General features: G+C 33.6%; 1 protein-coding gene across 3 annotated transcripts in view; it reads left to right on the top strand.

The window, feature by feature from the left end:
* LOC136042010 (arf-GAP with GTPase, ANK repeat and PH domain-containing protein 1-like) overlaps window positions 1-17,675 on the top strand; it is a 223,948-nt gene that overhangs the window by 181,917 nt on the left and 24,356 nt on the right. For all 3 annotated transcript variants that reach the window (XM_065726849.1, XM_065726846.1, XM_065726847.1), the window contains 2 exons: window positions 5,624-5,741; window positions 15,658-15,873. In XM_065726849.1, the coding sequence (XP_065582921.1) occupies window positions 5,624-5,741; window positions 15,658-15,873 (334 nt within the window). The remainder of the gene's footprint in view (window positions 1-5,623; window positions 5,742-15,657; window positions 15,874-17,675) is intronic.

Genomic DNA, 17,675 nt, shown 5'->3' with positions numbered 1-17,675 from the left:
ATAAAAATGGCAACACTAATAAATTATTGCAGCAAAAAGAAAGTCCTAAGGACTTGTGCTGAAAATTCATATTATGACTTATATCTTATAAATAAATATCTAAACATAACATCTCTTGATTATCCACCTAGCCTATCTTATATAAAAAAACAACAACACATACACATGAACACAATGCAACAAAATAATCCTATTAAATATTATTTAACGGTTTAACACAGAAAAAGAACAATTATAACAAAAAACAACACTAAACAAAGCAGGACAAGAAACAATCTGAAGGCGCGGAACATGTTTTAAAATACAGGTCATTTACAAACGGTTGTAAATGGCCAGTGAACGTCGATAACCAAGCTGGCACATTGATAAGCTTAAAAAAAAATACAACATCCTGATTCTTTGGGCCAAAATTTCCCGATTTCTGTAGAATTCCACCATTTTTTTTTATTTTAATACTAGTAAGTTCAATATCATCTGTAAAACTAAGGCGTATATCTGTTATTACACTAAGATATTTTGTAGAAATAGTTTTAATGCGTCCACTCTGCAACTCAATATTTTAATCCAGGAATGATAGTTTGCATTACAGCTAAAAAACATAGGTCGTATTTTTTTATTAATACGTTTTTTCACATCAATCTGTTGATAATTGGAACCCCTTGCTCTATTTCTTTCTTCAAATCGCATGTCCTAACGACCCCTAAAAACTGAATCTCGTCAGTAAAGCTTGAAAGTATTGTTAGCAATCGACTTTTATAGCATTGTATCGTCGACGATTGATTTAAACATCCATTTGGATTCTTTATATACATAATATATGACCTATTACAGATCCCTGTGGCGCACCGCATTGCACAACTATCTCTTATTAAAAGAATGTATCTGAAAAGTCAGAGTTTTAAAATCGATTTCCATCTTCTCGAGTTTACCAACAAAATCCAAGAATGAAGAGAATCAAAATTTTTCATAATATCTAGAAAATTTTTCATCATCTTTAGACCTGAATCGAAATAATCGCTGACTAACTGTCAAAAACACTAAAATATGCTTAGAGGACGCATTTCTTTGAGAACCAAATTATTTCGAGAGAAAGAAACAAAAATAGAAGAGATGTGCCTAAGGAATAAGAAATTTGAAAGATTCATAAAAGCATCTAGATTTCGGGGGGGGGGCACGGACCCAAACCATTTGTTCTCTGAAAAAGTGCCTAGTCTGGCTTATATAAATAATTATAATAATTATTATTATTATTAATTTAAGAGGTCTCCAAAAAATGGAGCCCTTACATAAAGGCTATTAACGCGGCCCAGCGTCAAAGGGGTGCAAAAATAGCACCTCGAGCGAACGTTCACTTCATTCCTGAAAATCACTGAAGTTTGGAAACAAAAGGCTGGGAAAGATCGTTATATAAAGGAAATTTTATCCTCTAAGAATAAAAGACCTCTCTGGCAGTTTCCTTTCCTGAATTTGATATTTTCCAAACTTTATCTAAAAAAAAAGCCTCCTTAGGAATTTTTGAAATTAATTTTTCGAAAGTGTACGGGATTACTTGAAATAAATATGTGAGACTGTAATTGTTTTTATCTTCTTTATGACCTTTGTATTGAAAGGAATAACCAAATCACATTTCAAGCACCTAGGGAACACTCCAGATTCAAGGCTCTGATTAAAATGGTACACCAAATCTCTGCATAGAACTGGATCAGTACTTACATTTATACAAATTTGTCGAGCTACATCACGATCGTTCCGAAATACCACGATCCAGCATCACGTCTTATGATCCACCAGAAAATATATATGCTCAGGGCGTTACAGACTCCAAAAAAATATTGGTTAATAAAATCCAGGAAACTTTTCGTCCTTTCTATATTGCATTTTAAAAAAAGAGTCAGGCTCAAATAGCCCAAAAGTAAGACCTTGAACCATATAAGTTTTTTTTTAAAGTTAGCTTTTAATGGAAGAAAAGAGCGACATTAAAACTTAGACGAACAGAATTCTCCTGTATATGAGGGGAGCCAACTCACCACTTGCCTTACAGAAATGCCAAACTCTTACTAGTGTTTAATTGAAAGCTTTTCTGAGTGCACCGAATTTAACATTTGTTTTACATTTTGTTACAGTTTTTCTTTTTTAACTAGACTTTTGATTTATTTGTTGTGTGTATCCACGAATGAATTACAAAAAAAAAGAAATTTAATGCTGTTCTGGCCACGTGCAAGGTCGCATATATGCCAAAAATAGGACATATAGATACAAGTATTGCACAAGTATACCGAATAAGCACAAGTATACCGAATAAGCACAATTATGCCAAAATAGGACATAATATTTCCGCTTATTAAAGTCAATGAGAAGAACACTGGATTTGGATCTCAAAATGCATCAGGGACCACATGTAGAAAAAACTCTGATTGGTTTTTGCTACTGGTATGTTTTTGGGAGAGTACATGAAGAATCTACCCATTTTTAGCAGCCTTTTTCTGATTTTTGATAAACAAAAATTGAAGCACTGAATTGGATACATGCTTTGTAATGTTTTTAAGGTTATGAAATTCCAGCCGGAAAAAATACTTCGAAGTGACCACTAATAATCCTCTAATAGAGGTTTTCCAGAGGAATTTGGGTACCCTTTTTACTGACCTTGTTTCAAACCGTAAGCTTTACAAAAAATGCGGTTCTATTCTGCTTTCTAGAGTTGAGAGAAAAGTTGAAATGGCTAGGAGACGTTTTGTGGTTGAAGTAGGACAATTGCCAAAGAGTGGCCTTTTCGGCCATCCTTCTAGGGCCAAATGAAAATTAGGTCGTCCCTGAGTGGGTTGGGGAAAGGTCATGAGAAAGAATTGAAAGGAAATTGTGACTTCTTGGGAGGTTATAAGAGGGAAGCTCTGAATGGATTGGGATGGAGGAGGAGCATGTGTGGCTGTGTTGTCCTCAGCCAGCTTGGGGTTGCAGCGAGTTGTTGTTGGTTAGATTGCTAGTTTCTAATCTAACAAATGGAGTCTGATTCTCATGAGCTCACCGGCTTGAGATAAATGGATATGCCACTTGCTTCCTGAAGAAAGTTTCAGTGTATACTTTTTTTGGCGTGGCGGATTTTAATGACTAATAGCCATATATAGTGAATCCAGCTCCAAATTATGAAAAATTGACATTATTCGTTTTAATTTTAGATGATGTAAATTATTTGAAGGATAGTGATGATTTCTCTAGGTTTTTGCAATTGTGGGTAAGAAGAAACTTTTTTGGACGCTGTTTTTTTTGGCTTTTTTGGACTAGTTGTCCTTTTTGTTTCCTTGAATCCTTCCATTCCTGTTTAATCAAGCCGAAAATGACCGTTTTTTAAAGTTCCAGTTATGTTATAATGTTCTCTACTTGTTTTAGTTTCCCTGGAAAAGTTTAAATTAAAAGCAAAAGTCAAATGATTAGAGAAAATTAGCATCTTATGCACAAACAGATATAACTCGATGAGACTGAATCTGTCAGATTAGACCAAAGAAATTCAATTTCTTGTGCTTCTAGGCTTGTCTCAAAGCTCCAAGATGTCTCATTTCTTAGGAGGAAAAACACGCAAGCAGATATATTTATTTGACAAAATTTAAAGAAATGTTTTTTTTTTATTCTAATCATCAGAAAGAAGTAATAGCAATAATTAATTTATAACCTATACCCATCAAAATGTATGCCATTCGTGGATTAATTGAAAAAAAGGAACCAAAACGAAACCAAACGTCAACATAAAACTAGATATTAATTAATGAACATTGACTATATAATACTATATAATATATAACTATATAACTATATAATGAACATCAGCTATAACTATGAACATTAACTAATAACTATAACTATATATATAATATTTAACTATAATATTATATAATATTATAACTATATAATGAACACCAAGTATAATTATGAACATCAACTAATAACTTTAACTATATATATAATATTTAACTATATAATATTATAACTATATAATGAACATCAACTATAATTATGAACATTGACTAATAACTATAACTATATATATAATATTTAACTATATAATATTATATACTATTATAACTATATAACTATATAATGAACATCAACTAATAATGATTTGGTGAAAATCGGGAATTGCTGAGACTAAAAACTTTCCATGGAGCTTGGTTTTTTCACTGTTACATCTGGGACATCAAAATTTATGGACAATTATGCTGTCACTGTTCCTATGCCAAGATAAAGTACAAATTCGCAATATCTGAAGTAAAATGAACATATGAAGAAGAATTGAACGGATTTTCTTGAACGTTTCAAATGATTTATGGAGGACCGCAACAGGCACTGAAATTAGTGCTTTTTATTTAAGTCGCCAGAGGTCTTTAAAAGAAAAATAATACATGAATTACCAAATATAAAAAGTAAAGAGTATGTAGAACATTCTAAAGTTGCTATTTTTGAAAAAAAAAAAATCCAAGAGAAGTTACTTTTTACACATTTTTCAATAAATCCTCCCCTTAATTTCCCTGCTACTTCAAGGGAAATTAATGTCTGCTGTCTCGGTTTAATAATAAACTACTTTGATGCTTTTTCTCTTAACAAATCAGCTAGGGAATGACTTCTTTTTTTACACAGTGTGACGAAACTATTACTCATTTCCGTTTTTTAACCGCTGTTTCTTTTCTAGTTAAAATTACTACCTTTTTTCGCTAGTAAAGAGAAAAGGGGAAATCAGTTAGTGAGGTCTTAAATGTTACTTATAAACTAAATGTGAAGAGCGAAAATAGATGTTGATGAGTTTGAGAGTTCTCACACTCACGTCCATGCATATATATATATATATATATATATATATATATATATATATATATATATATATATATATATATATATATATATATATATAATATTTGATGGTCAAGTAGCAGAGTTGGCATCAGGACAAACAGCAAATACCAAAATTATGAAAGAAAAATCACTTAATGGAAAACCTAACCTTGTCTCTTTTTTCTTGTATCTTGTGTTCCATACTATAGCCAAGGAACATTGTACAATTCTTAAACACAGAGATGATAGTACAAATATTTTCGAATGTACGAGTAGGAACTGGAACAGACTGTTACCATTTATACCGCTGAGTAAAAATGTATTAACATGAATATTGTACTTGACTCTTGTTTATTCCAAAGCTGACGTCTTCTGCGCTTCAAAAATGGTAATCACCTATATGCAGAGGCCCCATAGTAGGGGGACTTCATCATATAATTGTCATCATGAATTTGTCATTAATAGTCTTGACAATTTTTGATGTTGTACATCATCAGTTCAAATTTTGGACTCACCTGGATTTTTTCTTGCCGCGACTAACTTAAAACCATTGACGACAAATTGAGCCTTTCGTTTAAAGTTCCCAGTTCATTGAAGGTGATGCCGGTTTTCCTGTCAGCTAAATTCAGGGGCCCAAGGCATTGAGCCCCGATTTTTTTTTCAGAGTGTTATACTAACTTAGATAAATATCTTAATTTATCTGCCTGTCCATTGCTATACTTTTTTTCTTACCTTGCTTTCATTCTTCTCAAGCATGAATGCCAATTTTACCGTACAATTTCACTAGTGTTTTGCCTAATTGCAGGTCCCGATTGGGCAAGCCTCAACTTGGGAATTTTAGTTTGCATAGAATGTTCTGGAATTCATCGAAAACTTGGATCGCATATATCCAGAGTTAGATCTCTAGACTTGGATGAATGGACGTAAGTTTATGATTTTTTTATTTCACAATCCTTTTTTCTTCTCTCATAAACGTCTGTTTCTTTGAGATAACCGCCACATAATTGGGTAATTGTTTTTACAAAAATGATGTGAATCTTAATTCAAAAATTACTTTTCTTCACTGGAAAGAAGGGAAAGAAGAGTCTGTTGAAAGCAGGACGTTTATAATAAAAGTAAGACATTTTAAAATGATACTTTCTCGAAGAGAAAATAGAACAAAACAAATAAACAAAAAATGTAATGATTAACAAAGAGAAAAAACAAGGATAATTCCTGTGCTGAAAAAGAAGAATGTTACGCAAATATTTCGGTTGAATTCTCCACTCAGTGTGTCCTCTGTACAAAAATGGAAGTAATGAGGAAAAAAATGCAAATAAAAACTCCACAAGGCAAATAAATATTAATAGCAACCATCACGATGTCTGCCATACCATACAGAGCCCATCAAAAGGAGAGGGAGGGGAACCGGGTCAGCTACCCCGGGCGCTGCGGGCTGCCCACTTTGATCCGAATTTTCACTTTGATTGGGCTTTTTTACTTATATTTGAGTCGTGAAGGGGATACTGTAATTAATTTTGCCCTGGGCGCTAACAACTCTAGGAGCAACCCTGATATCACACTTAGTAAACGATTACTGTTTAAAAGATTTTACATAAAATGATTTTCTATTTTTGAAATGTCATTGAATGTCTGATTTTTTTTTTATTTTTTGCCACCACCTTTACGTGGAAAGAGCGTCCGATATTTAGTGTTTGTTTTTAACGTCTGTCTTATTTTATTTTGTCCTGTAGACTTTTATCTATTTTTTACTCTTTTTTTTTTGCATTGAAGATAGTTGAGCGTAGGTCTTGTCCGAAGTATTTGCATAGTCCTCTTTTTACTTTCACTGGCCTGAATTATCTACCTTTTTTCGTTAGAAATTATTTGTGATAAAAAAATGCAATCCCAATTCCCCATTAACAGCGTACTAATGATGCCAATGGGCTGTAAGTTTAATACTGCGAAATTATGTTTTTAGACCAATCTGTCATTGGCAATTTTTTTTATCTTTGCAATTACATTTAGATCCCGTGACTTCAGAATAATTGGAAGCAGGAGGTTTGTACTCTTACATAAATTTATTCGTATCACCGAATTATTTAAACTGTCCCTAGAGATGTGTGCTACGAACCATCGCCATTAATGCCGTAAATGAGTTACTTATGTAAATAGAACTTCACTTTTAGTTAACTTTTAGTTCTGTCACGTGTTTAGAAAAAAATACATTTTTGCTCATTAGAATTGGTTTGCTATAACGATGGGTTCTCTCCTACAAAGAAAAAAAATGATAAGAAATAAAAGAAAAATGAATTAGCACATTACAAAGATAGTTGTTCTCCCCCGGGGGGAGCAATTCCTACCCATGCCCCCTCCCAATGAACGTGTCTGCTTGGTATAATCTTGGTAACTTAAGTAATCTACTTAGAGCTGGTAGTCCTACTCCTGACATAATTCTAAATCTCGTTTTAAATTCTAATTCCAAATTCTAAATCCACCGCATGTTGTATTTATACAAGTTACATCGATAGAATCTTATCGAATTGTGCTGAATCAAAAAGAGGTTCGACAGTCATCGATTCTGCTTTTAATGGACATTCAATTAAAACTTCGAAAAAACGAACAACTGACAGGGGAGATACATTAAAACATCATTGATATCTTTCAAGACTGCTATCTTTAATTTAACTAGGAGGGCCGTAGATATACTTTTAAAGAAAACTTAATTTTGGAATAGATTCCTCATGGTTCTCATGAAAAAACTGACTTGTATTGGCTGATACCCAATAGGGGATCAATCTGCTTATCAACTCCACTATGTTGATTAGTAATTTTTATTAATTTGGATAAGGTTTGCCTGTGTAACAGGGATGTCATTTGGAAAGAACAATTTTTTTTTTATTATTATTATTATCATTATTATTATTTTACCGACAAAAAAAAAAGATAATCTAGAATGACGCAATAATTGTGAATAAAAATAATGACGTCTTGTTCTCTGTTATCCAGGATGGTGTATTCTAAAAAAAGTTGCGTCCCATTCTGCTAGAGGTGTGACAAAATATTTAAGCAATCAAGTAAACTTTCGGAAAGGTTTCTGTTTATATCTCAGACAATCCGTCATAAATAACTTTTTTTTTGGAAAATATTACGTATAATGTGTTGCTGCCAGTAAACAAAACGAGACGTAAAACGGAATAGGTTAACATAAGACTAAGTTGCAATTGAACATTCCTTTAGACGGGGTTGTATGACCAAAAATAGAAAACCAAGAGCGAAATAAAAAGAGAAAAATTAATAATGGTCCAGGGCAGTATCTAGGTTTTTTTTGGGGGGGAGGGATGTTTACAAAATAAAAAAAAACGCACCAAAAATGTGGTCTTATGTATTCTTATTACGTTCTCACGAGTCAAATGAGCATTCTGGGCTGGGAGGTGGGGGTGAAACCCCCTAACTCCCCCCTCATCACGGCCTTGTACTAGTCCTATTTATAATTTTGTGTTGTTCAGTAGCACATTCTGTTCCCGCCTTTGTCAACATGGCTTTTATAACAGACTTCATACTTTTCCTGCCCCTATAGAATTCTAGTTTTTAAAGTACGTCCATATTGTTTATAATCTTTCCGAATCACCTTCCACCAGATATTAGTATATACGTTTGTCCGCCTTAGGTTTCCCCCTTTTATTAGACTGATTAAATTATCTTTCCTACCAAACGTAAACGAGTCAGCGCCGATAACATACGCAGTAAATGTGTTTCTTTTGACGGAATTTACCGGCGCAATTAAGCGAGTTTCTGGTCTAGGTCAATTTTCTTAATTAATGTTCTTTTCTTCTCCAATTACTGAAACCAGTTCTCCGAGCCTTTATTATTTTTAATAGATACTCTGTCAGAACTATATATTTTTATTTTATATTTATGGTGGATATACTTTTGTATTTGTTAAAGTTTATTTATATATTTTTTATTAATTTAAAATTTTTATAATTTGTGTGTTACCATGAACAAGCTTTGTCTCTCGAACTGTTAGGTTTTTTAATCAGGATTGTTGTAGTAACTATGAAGGGACTGTAGTTCAGGGCTGAGGGCAAAGAATGGAAAAAAAGCTGGATTATAGCTAATAAAATACGCAGTAAATGTATTTCTTTTGCCGGAATTTACCGGCGCAATTAAATGAGTTTCTGGTCTAAGTCAATTTTCTTAATTAAGGTTCTTTTCTTCTCCAATTACTGAAACCAGTTCTCCGAGTCTTTATTATTTTTAATAGATACTCTGTCAGAACTATATATTTTTATTTTTATATTTATGGTGGATATACTTTTGTATTTGTTAAAGTTTATTTATATATTTTTTATTAATTTAAAATTTTTATAATTTGTGTGTTACCATGAACAAGCTTTGTCTCTCGAACTGTTAGGTTTTTTAATCAGGATTGTTGTAGTAACTATGAAGGGACTGTAGTTCAGGACTGAGGGCAAAGAATGGAAAAAAAGCTGGATTATAGCAAATAAAATACGCAGTAAATGTAATGTATTTCTTTTGCCGGAATTCACCGGCGCAATTAAATGAGTTTCTGGTCTAGGTCAATTTTCTTAATTAAGGTTCTTTTCTTCTCCAATTACTGAAACCAGTTCTCCGAGCCTTTATTATTTTTAATAGACACACTGTCAGAACTATATATTTTTATTTTAATATTTTTGGTTGATATACTGTTGTATTTGCTAAAGTTTATTTATGTATTTTTTATTGTTTAAATTTTTTTTTTTTTTTTTTTTAAATCAGGATTGTAGCAGTAATTTGAAGGGACTGTAGTTCAGGGCTGAGGGCAAAGAATGGAGAGAAAAACAGGATTATAGCAAGTATTTTGAGAATTCTTACTTAAACTGTTCCTCTGTAGGGAAGAATTGGCAGTATATCCTTAAAAGAAAGCTACAAGCCAATTAAGGGGAATTTGGAGCTGTTGCATACGTCTCTGTCCGTCTTCAAAGTTTTATGAAATGGCATCTTTCGTTTTATATCCTTTAATAATAAAGAAAACAGGTTTATTTTCTACCATGATTTTGGCTTTTATCACGAGAGCTGACGGAAATTTACTAAGCCAACTTTACTGGATTCGAACTTACTGGGTGTTCAAAGCCAAGGGGTTTTAGAGTTTTGCGTAGTTGTGTTGACCTTAGGTGAATTGGTGCTGGAGTGAGTTCTCAGTAGTAGTAGAGGTAGTATTTATTTATTGACATACACGATGAAGTACATATAACTATTAAAAATAGTAACCAACAACCCTTGATCCACAACTTTAAGAGGGATCTGTTAACACAAGAAGGCAAAAGCCAGACATGGAATGAAATGAGGCTCTTTAAACTAGATTTGCTAAGGGGCTCATGTTTCGCCTGATGAACTAATGGCTTCCTATTGGTACACCGTCCATGTCTTATAAATTCGATACCACCTCTATCTTACATTTTCCGTATCAGGGTGGAGACCGCAATTGGTTTTGTCAGTTTCCAGACTGTTCTATTTTCTTCGTTTCATCCTTTTATCTTGGATCTAGTTACAACTTTTAATAAAAACAGGCTTCAGTATTGTAAGAGCTTTTCATCTGTAATCATGGTACTCTTTTAGGTTCTTTAGATCACAAAGTTGGAACGTAATTTTAAATGGTTTCTAGCGTAATGAGACAAGTTTTACAAGTATCGGGGGAGCGATAGAATCAATTGAGCTATGACTACTATAGAAATTGAGGGGGGTATTAGGAGTCGGACGATAATCGCTTTTTCGACTCAGCTATCTATAATAGTCAATCTAAGTCACATACCGCGCCAAAGGAAAGGACATGGAGATAGATTTACATACCCCTTCTCAATGTAGCCTCTAATACCCTCTATCGTCAGGTCCACCCTGCTAAAAATTTAGTATTTTTTAATTTAAAAATACTTGATAAATAATTTATTGACTACTCCAGACTATATACAGTTTTACACACTATTTGACTCAGTACCGCAGGCATCGATAATTTATGGTAACGTATCGGTGGGTCGGTAGTTCTGAAAAGTATCATTACTATCGATATCCCAATATTACCCGTTTTGGGAGCTTTAGGTTTTTAAATGAAAAAAAAATGGTATTTTTTTTAAGTTCCTCTTCGAAAAAAAACTAAACAACAACAACAACAAACCATGGAATAGTCATTATCAAATTACCAAACCTGCTCTGTGACCTTTCATCATTTTTCTGAGGTGTCGTGTGAGAAGATACAGCACTGTATTTGTATCTTTTCATTCTTATTGTCAATATCGTTGTATCTCCACACATGAATACTTAGAACGAAATTTACATATATAATTTTTTGGCTAAATGGCTTTCTCTTAGTTTTGATCAGACGATTTTGAGAAAAAAGAAGTGGGGGAGGAGGCTTAGTTGCCCTTCAATCTTTTGGTTACTTAAAAAGGCAACTAGAACTTTAAATTTTTTACGAATGTTTTTATTAAAAAATATATATAACTTCCGAATTAACTTTAGTAAAGAACTTCTATACTCGTATATTTTTATTACGTATATGAGGGGGTTTGCCCCCTCATTAATACCATGCTCTTTACACTAAAGCTGAAATTTTGTCCCAATTCTTCAAGAATGACCCCTGATTCACAAAGGCCATAGAAGAAATAGTTGAAATTACTAAAAATACTTTAGCGTAAAGAGCAGGTATTTAGGAGGAGATGAACCCCCATATGCGTAATAATATCCGTTCGTTTTGTTTTAATGCTGCTCCTTACTTTCAGTTGAAAAAACTTTTTCATATTTACCTTTTCATTGTTTTTTGTTTTAAATAATATTAGAAAATCCTGCGCCCCCTTCATGGAAATTCTTTCCTCCATGTAAAGATCCTCCCACGTAACCCCCTCCCTATCCAAGAGAAAAATTCCCCTGAAAATATCCGTATACTTCCCAATAACCATTACTATATGTAAGCACTTTTGTAACCTGTAACTGTTGTAACTAGCAAGTTTCTAACTTGTAGCCTCTCCCCCGGGGACTGTGAGGGAGTAAGTCGTCCCCAAAGACATAGTTATTAGGTTTTTCGACTATGCTGAACAAAATGGCCATCTCAGAATTTTGACCCGTTGCGTTTGGGAAAAAAATGAGCGTGGGAGGGGGTCTAGGTGCCCTCCAATATTTTCGGTCACTTAAAAAGGGCACTAGAACTTTTAGTTGTCGTTAGAATGAGCCCTCTCGCAACATTCTAGGGCCAATGGATCGATGCGATCACCCCTGGAAAAGAAAATAAAAACAAACAAACACGCACCCGTGACCGGTCTTCTGGCAAAAAATACGAAATTCCACATTTTTGTAGATAGGAGCTTGAAAATTCTACGGTAGGGTTCTCTGATACGTTGAATGTGATTGTGTGATTTTCCTTAAGATTCCGTGACTTTTAGGGGGTGTTCCCCCTATTTTCCAAAATAAGGCAAATTTTCTCAGGCTCGTAACTTTTGATAAGTAAGACTAAAGTTGATGAAACATATATATTTTAAATCAGCATAAAAATCCGATTCTTTTGATGTATCTATTAGTATCAAAATATCTTTTTTTAAAGTTTCGTTTACTATTGAGCCGGATCGCTCCTTACTACAGTTCGTTACCACGAACTGCTTGATTATTGACCCTTATCATTTGTTGTAATATGGCAAATACTACTCTCTGTCAACAAATAGGTTTGATTTTATTCATTTGTGCATTATGGAAGAGCCTCTTAGGTGACTTATATATGTCTTAAGGACGGAACAATCCTAATATAGCACTTTCACTAAATAGCCCATTATATTTTCGTGACTGTTGTAATTTTTCTACAATCTTACTTTAAACGCGTCTTCAAGCATAAGAGTATCCGGAAGGTATGTTTTTTTTTTTATAGAATATCCGGGGAATATAACTCAATGCGTAAATAAAAGGATAAAGTAAGATGAATCCATCTCTCTCTCTCTCTCTCTCTCTCTCTCTCTCTCTCTCTCTCTCTCTCTCTCTCTCTCTCTCTCTCTCTCTCTCTCTCTCTCTCTCTCTCTCTCTCTCTCTCTCTCTCTCTCTCCCTCTCTCTTTCTAGTTCTTTCTTTCTACTTTCTCTCTAGCACAGTATACCTTTGTCGTTGAAAGAGAGGAGGAGAAATGTTTAGTTCTTTTGGTAGAAAGGAATCTCCGTCGTGCCTATATTATCGAGAGATTTTTTTTTTTTTCGAATGGTGCTATAATTAGGAACAGGAGAAAAATCGCTTCTAGTTCTACGTCACCTAGGATGCTGATTATTAATCTAAAAAAGTTTCCCTCCCCTCCCAGATAGAGAAGAACAAAACTTGTAAGCAATGAAATAAACTTTCAGAAAGGCTTTTATTTTGTTGCTTTTCACACGTCAGATAATCAGTTTTAAATAACTTTCTATTTCTGAATGCCTTGCGTATAATATATTACTTGCATAAAAAAAGGATGTAAATAATAATATGTTTGAATAAATTAAGTTGCATGCTGCTACTCTCTTGAAGGAATCTACGTCACCAAAATAAAACTATAAAACAAAATACTGAAATGGGCATCCCAATTTAACATAAAAGGAAAAGGGACGATACTCTCGCCACTTCAAGCCGCTCATATGTTTGCTTCCAAGGGAATTATGTGCCTCCTGACATATTCCCAAGTGATGGTAAAAAATATATGGAAACTTCTCCAAGGGTTGGGGTTACAAAAGAAAAAACAAGGAAACATTTCATGCTTTCTAATAATTGGAAATTCTACACTTTCTTGCATAATTTTTGTCTTCTGTGGGTGCTGTTTGGCAGATGTGTGCTTGATCCCCGCCCTTCTGTGACCATGGTTTACGCCAATTTTGCAGAAAAATTGAATTGATAACAGATAGCCTATAATTAATGTTGCTAATCGACAACCTTGTTCCTTTAAAGAATAATAGCAAAGCTAAGTAGAGTAGAAGTGGGTCACTCTTTTCGAAAAAGCTTCACAATAAGGCATTAACGACAACAATTTTTTGGTATTTTCCTATTTGTCGATATTATTTGTCCGTTTTAGTGGGGGATTGGGGCGTAGATAAATTTGGCCTTCCTGCAAAATATGACACTTCCTGCCCAAACAAACTACTGCGTAGCGTTCAAGTAACGAATGTTGCTTTTATTCAAACCATTTCTCCAAAATGAAGTTTGGCCTTTTTCGCTTGTTTTACTTTCCAAGTTTGTTATCTTATATTTTTTTTCTACCTGTTCAGATGATAAATATAGTATATAGATATGACAAGTGAAATGAATAATAATCCTACGGTGGAATTCCTCTTTTCATCTTGTTGATTCTGTCATATAGCCAAAAGCATTCCATTTTCGTGTCTCTCGAAAGAAAAAACAACAGTCACTTGTAATAGATGAAGATCATTACACATAAATGGCAAATATTTCTAAATTCTAAGATTCGCTTTTTAGTTTATTGTTTGTGGGATTTATACTGGGCAAAAGAAAAGTAAATAAATTATCCGTAGTTTTTCTTGGGCCAAATAAAATATTATTATTGGTTGTTTCCATGAGTGTAACCTTGGGAATTGTCAGAACTACGCAAAAAAAAACGTAAAGGTAATTAGAATATAGCTACGTTCTAAAATATATACTTCAACAATGGGAAATGCATTCTGCCATCTGTGTTCTACCAATTCAAAAAAAAGCTTTTTTGTGATATAGATGGTGTGCTTATAATATGTACCTAAAAATATATAATAATGTGTATATTCTGCCCGTCCAAAATGTTTTGATAGAGTCCTGATTACACCCTTCATTTAACTGCTGAAAACAAGCTGAAATGGTCCGTTCTTCTTAAACTATTCACATGTTTTGTGTTATTATGAGAATCGATATGCCCAAAACTCAGGAGTAAAACTAACTTTTTACTTCTGATGATGAACACTGTATATGTGTTCGAAATATCCAGTTAAAAATTTTATATCTGTTCACTGTCGATTAAAAAGTTTCATCCCTATTTTCAACTGTTATACTTTCATCACGAAAAGGCAGTGTGGTCTTCGAAGTTATGTACGTCGAATAATATAATAAAGTATGTAATATAATAAACAATAAATAAATAGGCAATGATATAATAATAAATAATATAATAAATAGGCAATGCCTTCCCGTACTGATCAGCCTTAAGTATTCATGCAATCATACAAAAATGTACTTTGGGTAGTCTTAGTTTTTAAGGCTTACGTTCTCTGTGTTACTTTTGGTATGCTATATTCCTGCTCTCCTACAGTTTTTATATATCAACGGAAAATGAAAATTTTACTATTACTCCATGGCTGAGATTCAGTTCTACCCCTCTACCGAATTAAATATTTTAAATTCGTTGTATAGGGTCTTCTAGATTAAAAATACGTTGAAAATTGGTTGAAATTTTCTGAATCAGGACAATTTTCCCTCTGTTTAAGCTTGTTCGGATCCTTTTTCTAAAGAAAAGCCTACTTAAAACTTTTTTTGTTTGCTGACCTATGGTCTGTTTAGTGCAGGTGTCGATCTCCTGATTTACTGTCCCCAGTTGTGAGTGCAATACGTAATCGGGGACAAATCATTCGACGGTTCCAGTGCTTTTCCTTCAGATTTCTCCAATTTGGAGCTCCATTGATTCTGGCTGAGGTTACAGTCACAACCGCTGGCCTCCGTTTCAAACCAAATAACCAGCCACACCAGGACTCAGACCCGTCCTCACGGACAAAAGATTTTCAGTTTAGCATGTTAATTACTCGGTTAGAACAGGGTGAAGGGTTAAAGCCTAAGCAATATTATGATTAAACCCGTGTTTAATTAATTTTGTTTTCCTTTACAGTCCAACAACTTTGTCTGTGTTACTTTCACTTGGGAATGAAGAAGCTAACTCGATATGGGAAGCAAAAATAGATAAAAAGTATGTTAAACCAAATGCCAATTCTTTTACTGATGAAAGAGAGCGATGGATTAGAACTAAATATGAAAGGAGAGAATTTACACTTCCTCCACCCTCCTCACCACCACTGGGGCAGCGTTTAGTCGATGCTGTTTGTAGGTAAGTATTTATTTCTTTTTCACCAATGCTCGCGAATAAACGCCCGTATAGTGAGCGAAGTATAGTGAGCTTTAGCTCTTTTCAGGGGCTAATTAGATAAAAAAAAAGACCCCTAATAGGGTTTCTCTAGGAAGGTTAATGGGGATCATATCACAAGTAGGTGGGCTTAGTATTAACGTCTGACAAACCATTTTTTTGTCATTCTTTGATTCACAATAGGCAAATTTTTCTTTCTAAAGTTTCTTTGTAGAATTGAAAATTTCAAATTAAAATTACCTATTGGGTTACTGGGTTAGAATAGATATTGGCATTGGGTATTGGATATTACGTTTTGGTGGGTTCACTAATTCAATTGCTGCTTCACGTTTTATATTTTAAGGCAAGAAACCTGTGGCGTAATGCTTTGTGAATTAATTCGTAAGGAAGTGTTAAAAGTAGCAATAGGTCAAGCTTGGGCCTGTATAATGAAGCGCATTATAGTTATAAGATGATTTGGGCTTAGATTTGTCTAGGTTCTAGCTTATTTGATTCTATTGAAGTATCTTTGTAAGAAAAGGAATACACTAAATGATAGAATCATTGATAACTATCATATAACTCTAGTTATAACTATCATATCATATAGTTATATAATAAATACCATATAACTAATCATTTGATAACTATCTACTAAGCAACTAATTTGACCTCTTGTTTTTGTATCTGAGGCAGTAATATGGGACAGTAATAATATGATGTTTTAATGGTATTTTGTTGCTGTCTCCATAAGTGTAATCATATCTATTCTAATTTAGTTATGTAAAATTTAATTTTGCAAATTTTTTAGATTCTGTTCTTTTTAAAATTAAATATACATCTTATTTATTCAAAATTTTCATTGTTTTTTATATATCTTTTCTCGCGGATGTCAAATATCTGGGGGGAGTCAGAATTGGCTCTGGGAGCAACAGTGTTCTTTTTTCAGAATTTGATAAATTCTTAAAGTTTTGGAATTGTTAAAAAAAATTTAGAAAGTGCTTCTTCTATCGATAGAAACTTGCCATTCGTAACTGCCTTTCTTATTGTTAATACAACCATACAGTTGTAATTTTATTTTCGGTCACATTTGTCATGTTATGCAGGTTTCAAAGCTTTCTAGCCCTACAATACCAGTCACTTCAGCTGCAACGCCCACACATTAGCAGAAACTTTGGTTTTTCCAGCAGCTATTGATATGACCAAAAAATCGTTTGACCAATCTTATTCGAATCATCTTCGAAAATTACCGCTTGTTTTAATACAATTGGCAGAAGAATTGATGATATATCTGAAAATATTTTTGGCCAATTAGTTGCTCGGATGAGTTCTTTAAAATTCTCCGTACAAGTATGTGAAGCTACTGATGTAGCTAAAGACGTACTTTAAGTTGCATATATTTCATATATTGAAGATACCAATATAATTGAAGAAATCTTATTGTGCAAACCAATTCCGGACGGAGCCACATCCAAGGAAATTTTCCAACTAACTGACAACTAAGCCTCTGATTCTAGGCAAATTAACGGTCTCATGGTTCAATTCTACATTCTTGGTACAACCTGCCTAAGACCATAGGTAAGCGGCATGACTTGCTAGAAGATAACAAACCATGTATTGGTCCAATAAGAGAGGCACTCGCATACTCCCGCCGTTTACCCAAGCCAAATTAACCAAACACTTGGAAAACTATAGGTTCTATCACTATCTTAGCTCTATGACTATCTACCTTGGTTCTACTGCCCTAGCAAGACGCATGGACGGAAAATAGATAGACATATCTATTA

Source organism: Artemia franciscana, unplaced genomic scaffold, assembly GCF_032884065.1.
Source record: "Artemia franciscana unplaced genomic scaffold, ASM3288406v1 PGA_scaffold_55, whole genome shotgun sequence".
NCBI classification, from domain to species: Eukaryota; Metazoa; Arthropoda; class Branchiopoda; order Anostraca; family Artemiidae; genus Artemia; species Artemia franciscana.
The sequence above is the reverse complement of the archived record's forward strand: the minus strand, read 5'-3'. Positions and strand labels throughout refer to the sequence as shown.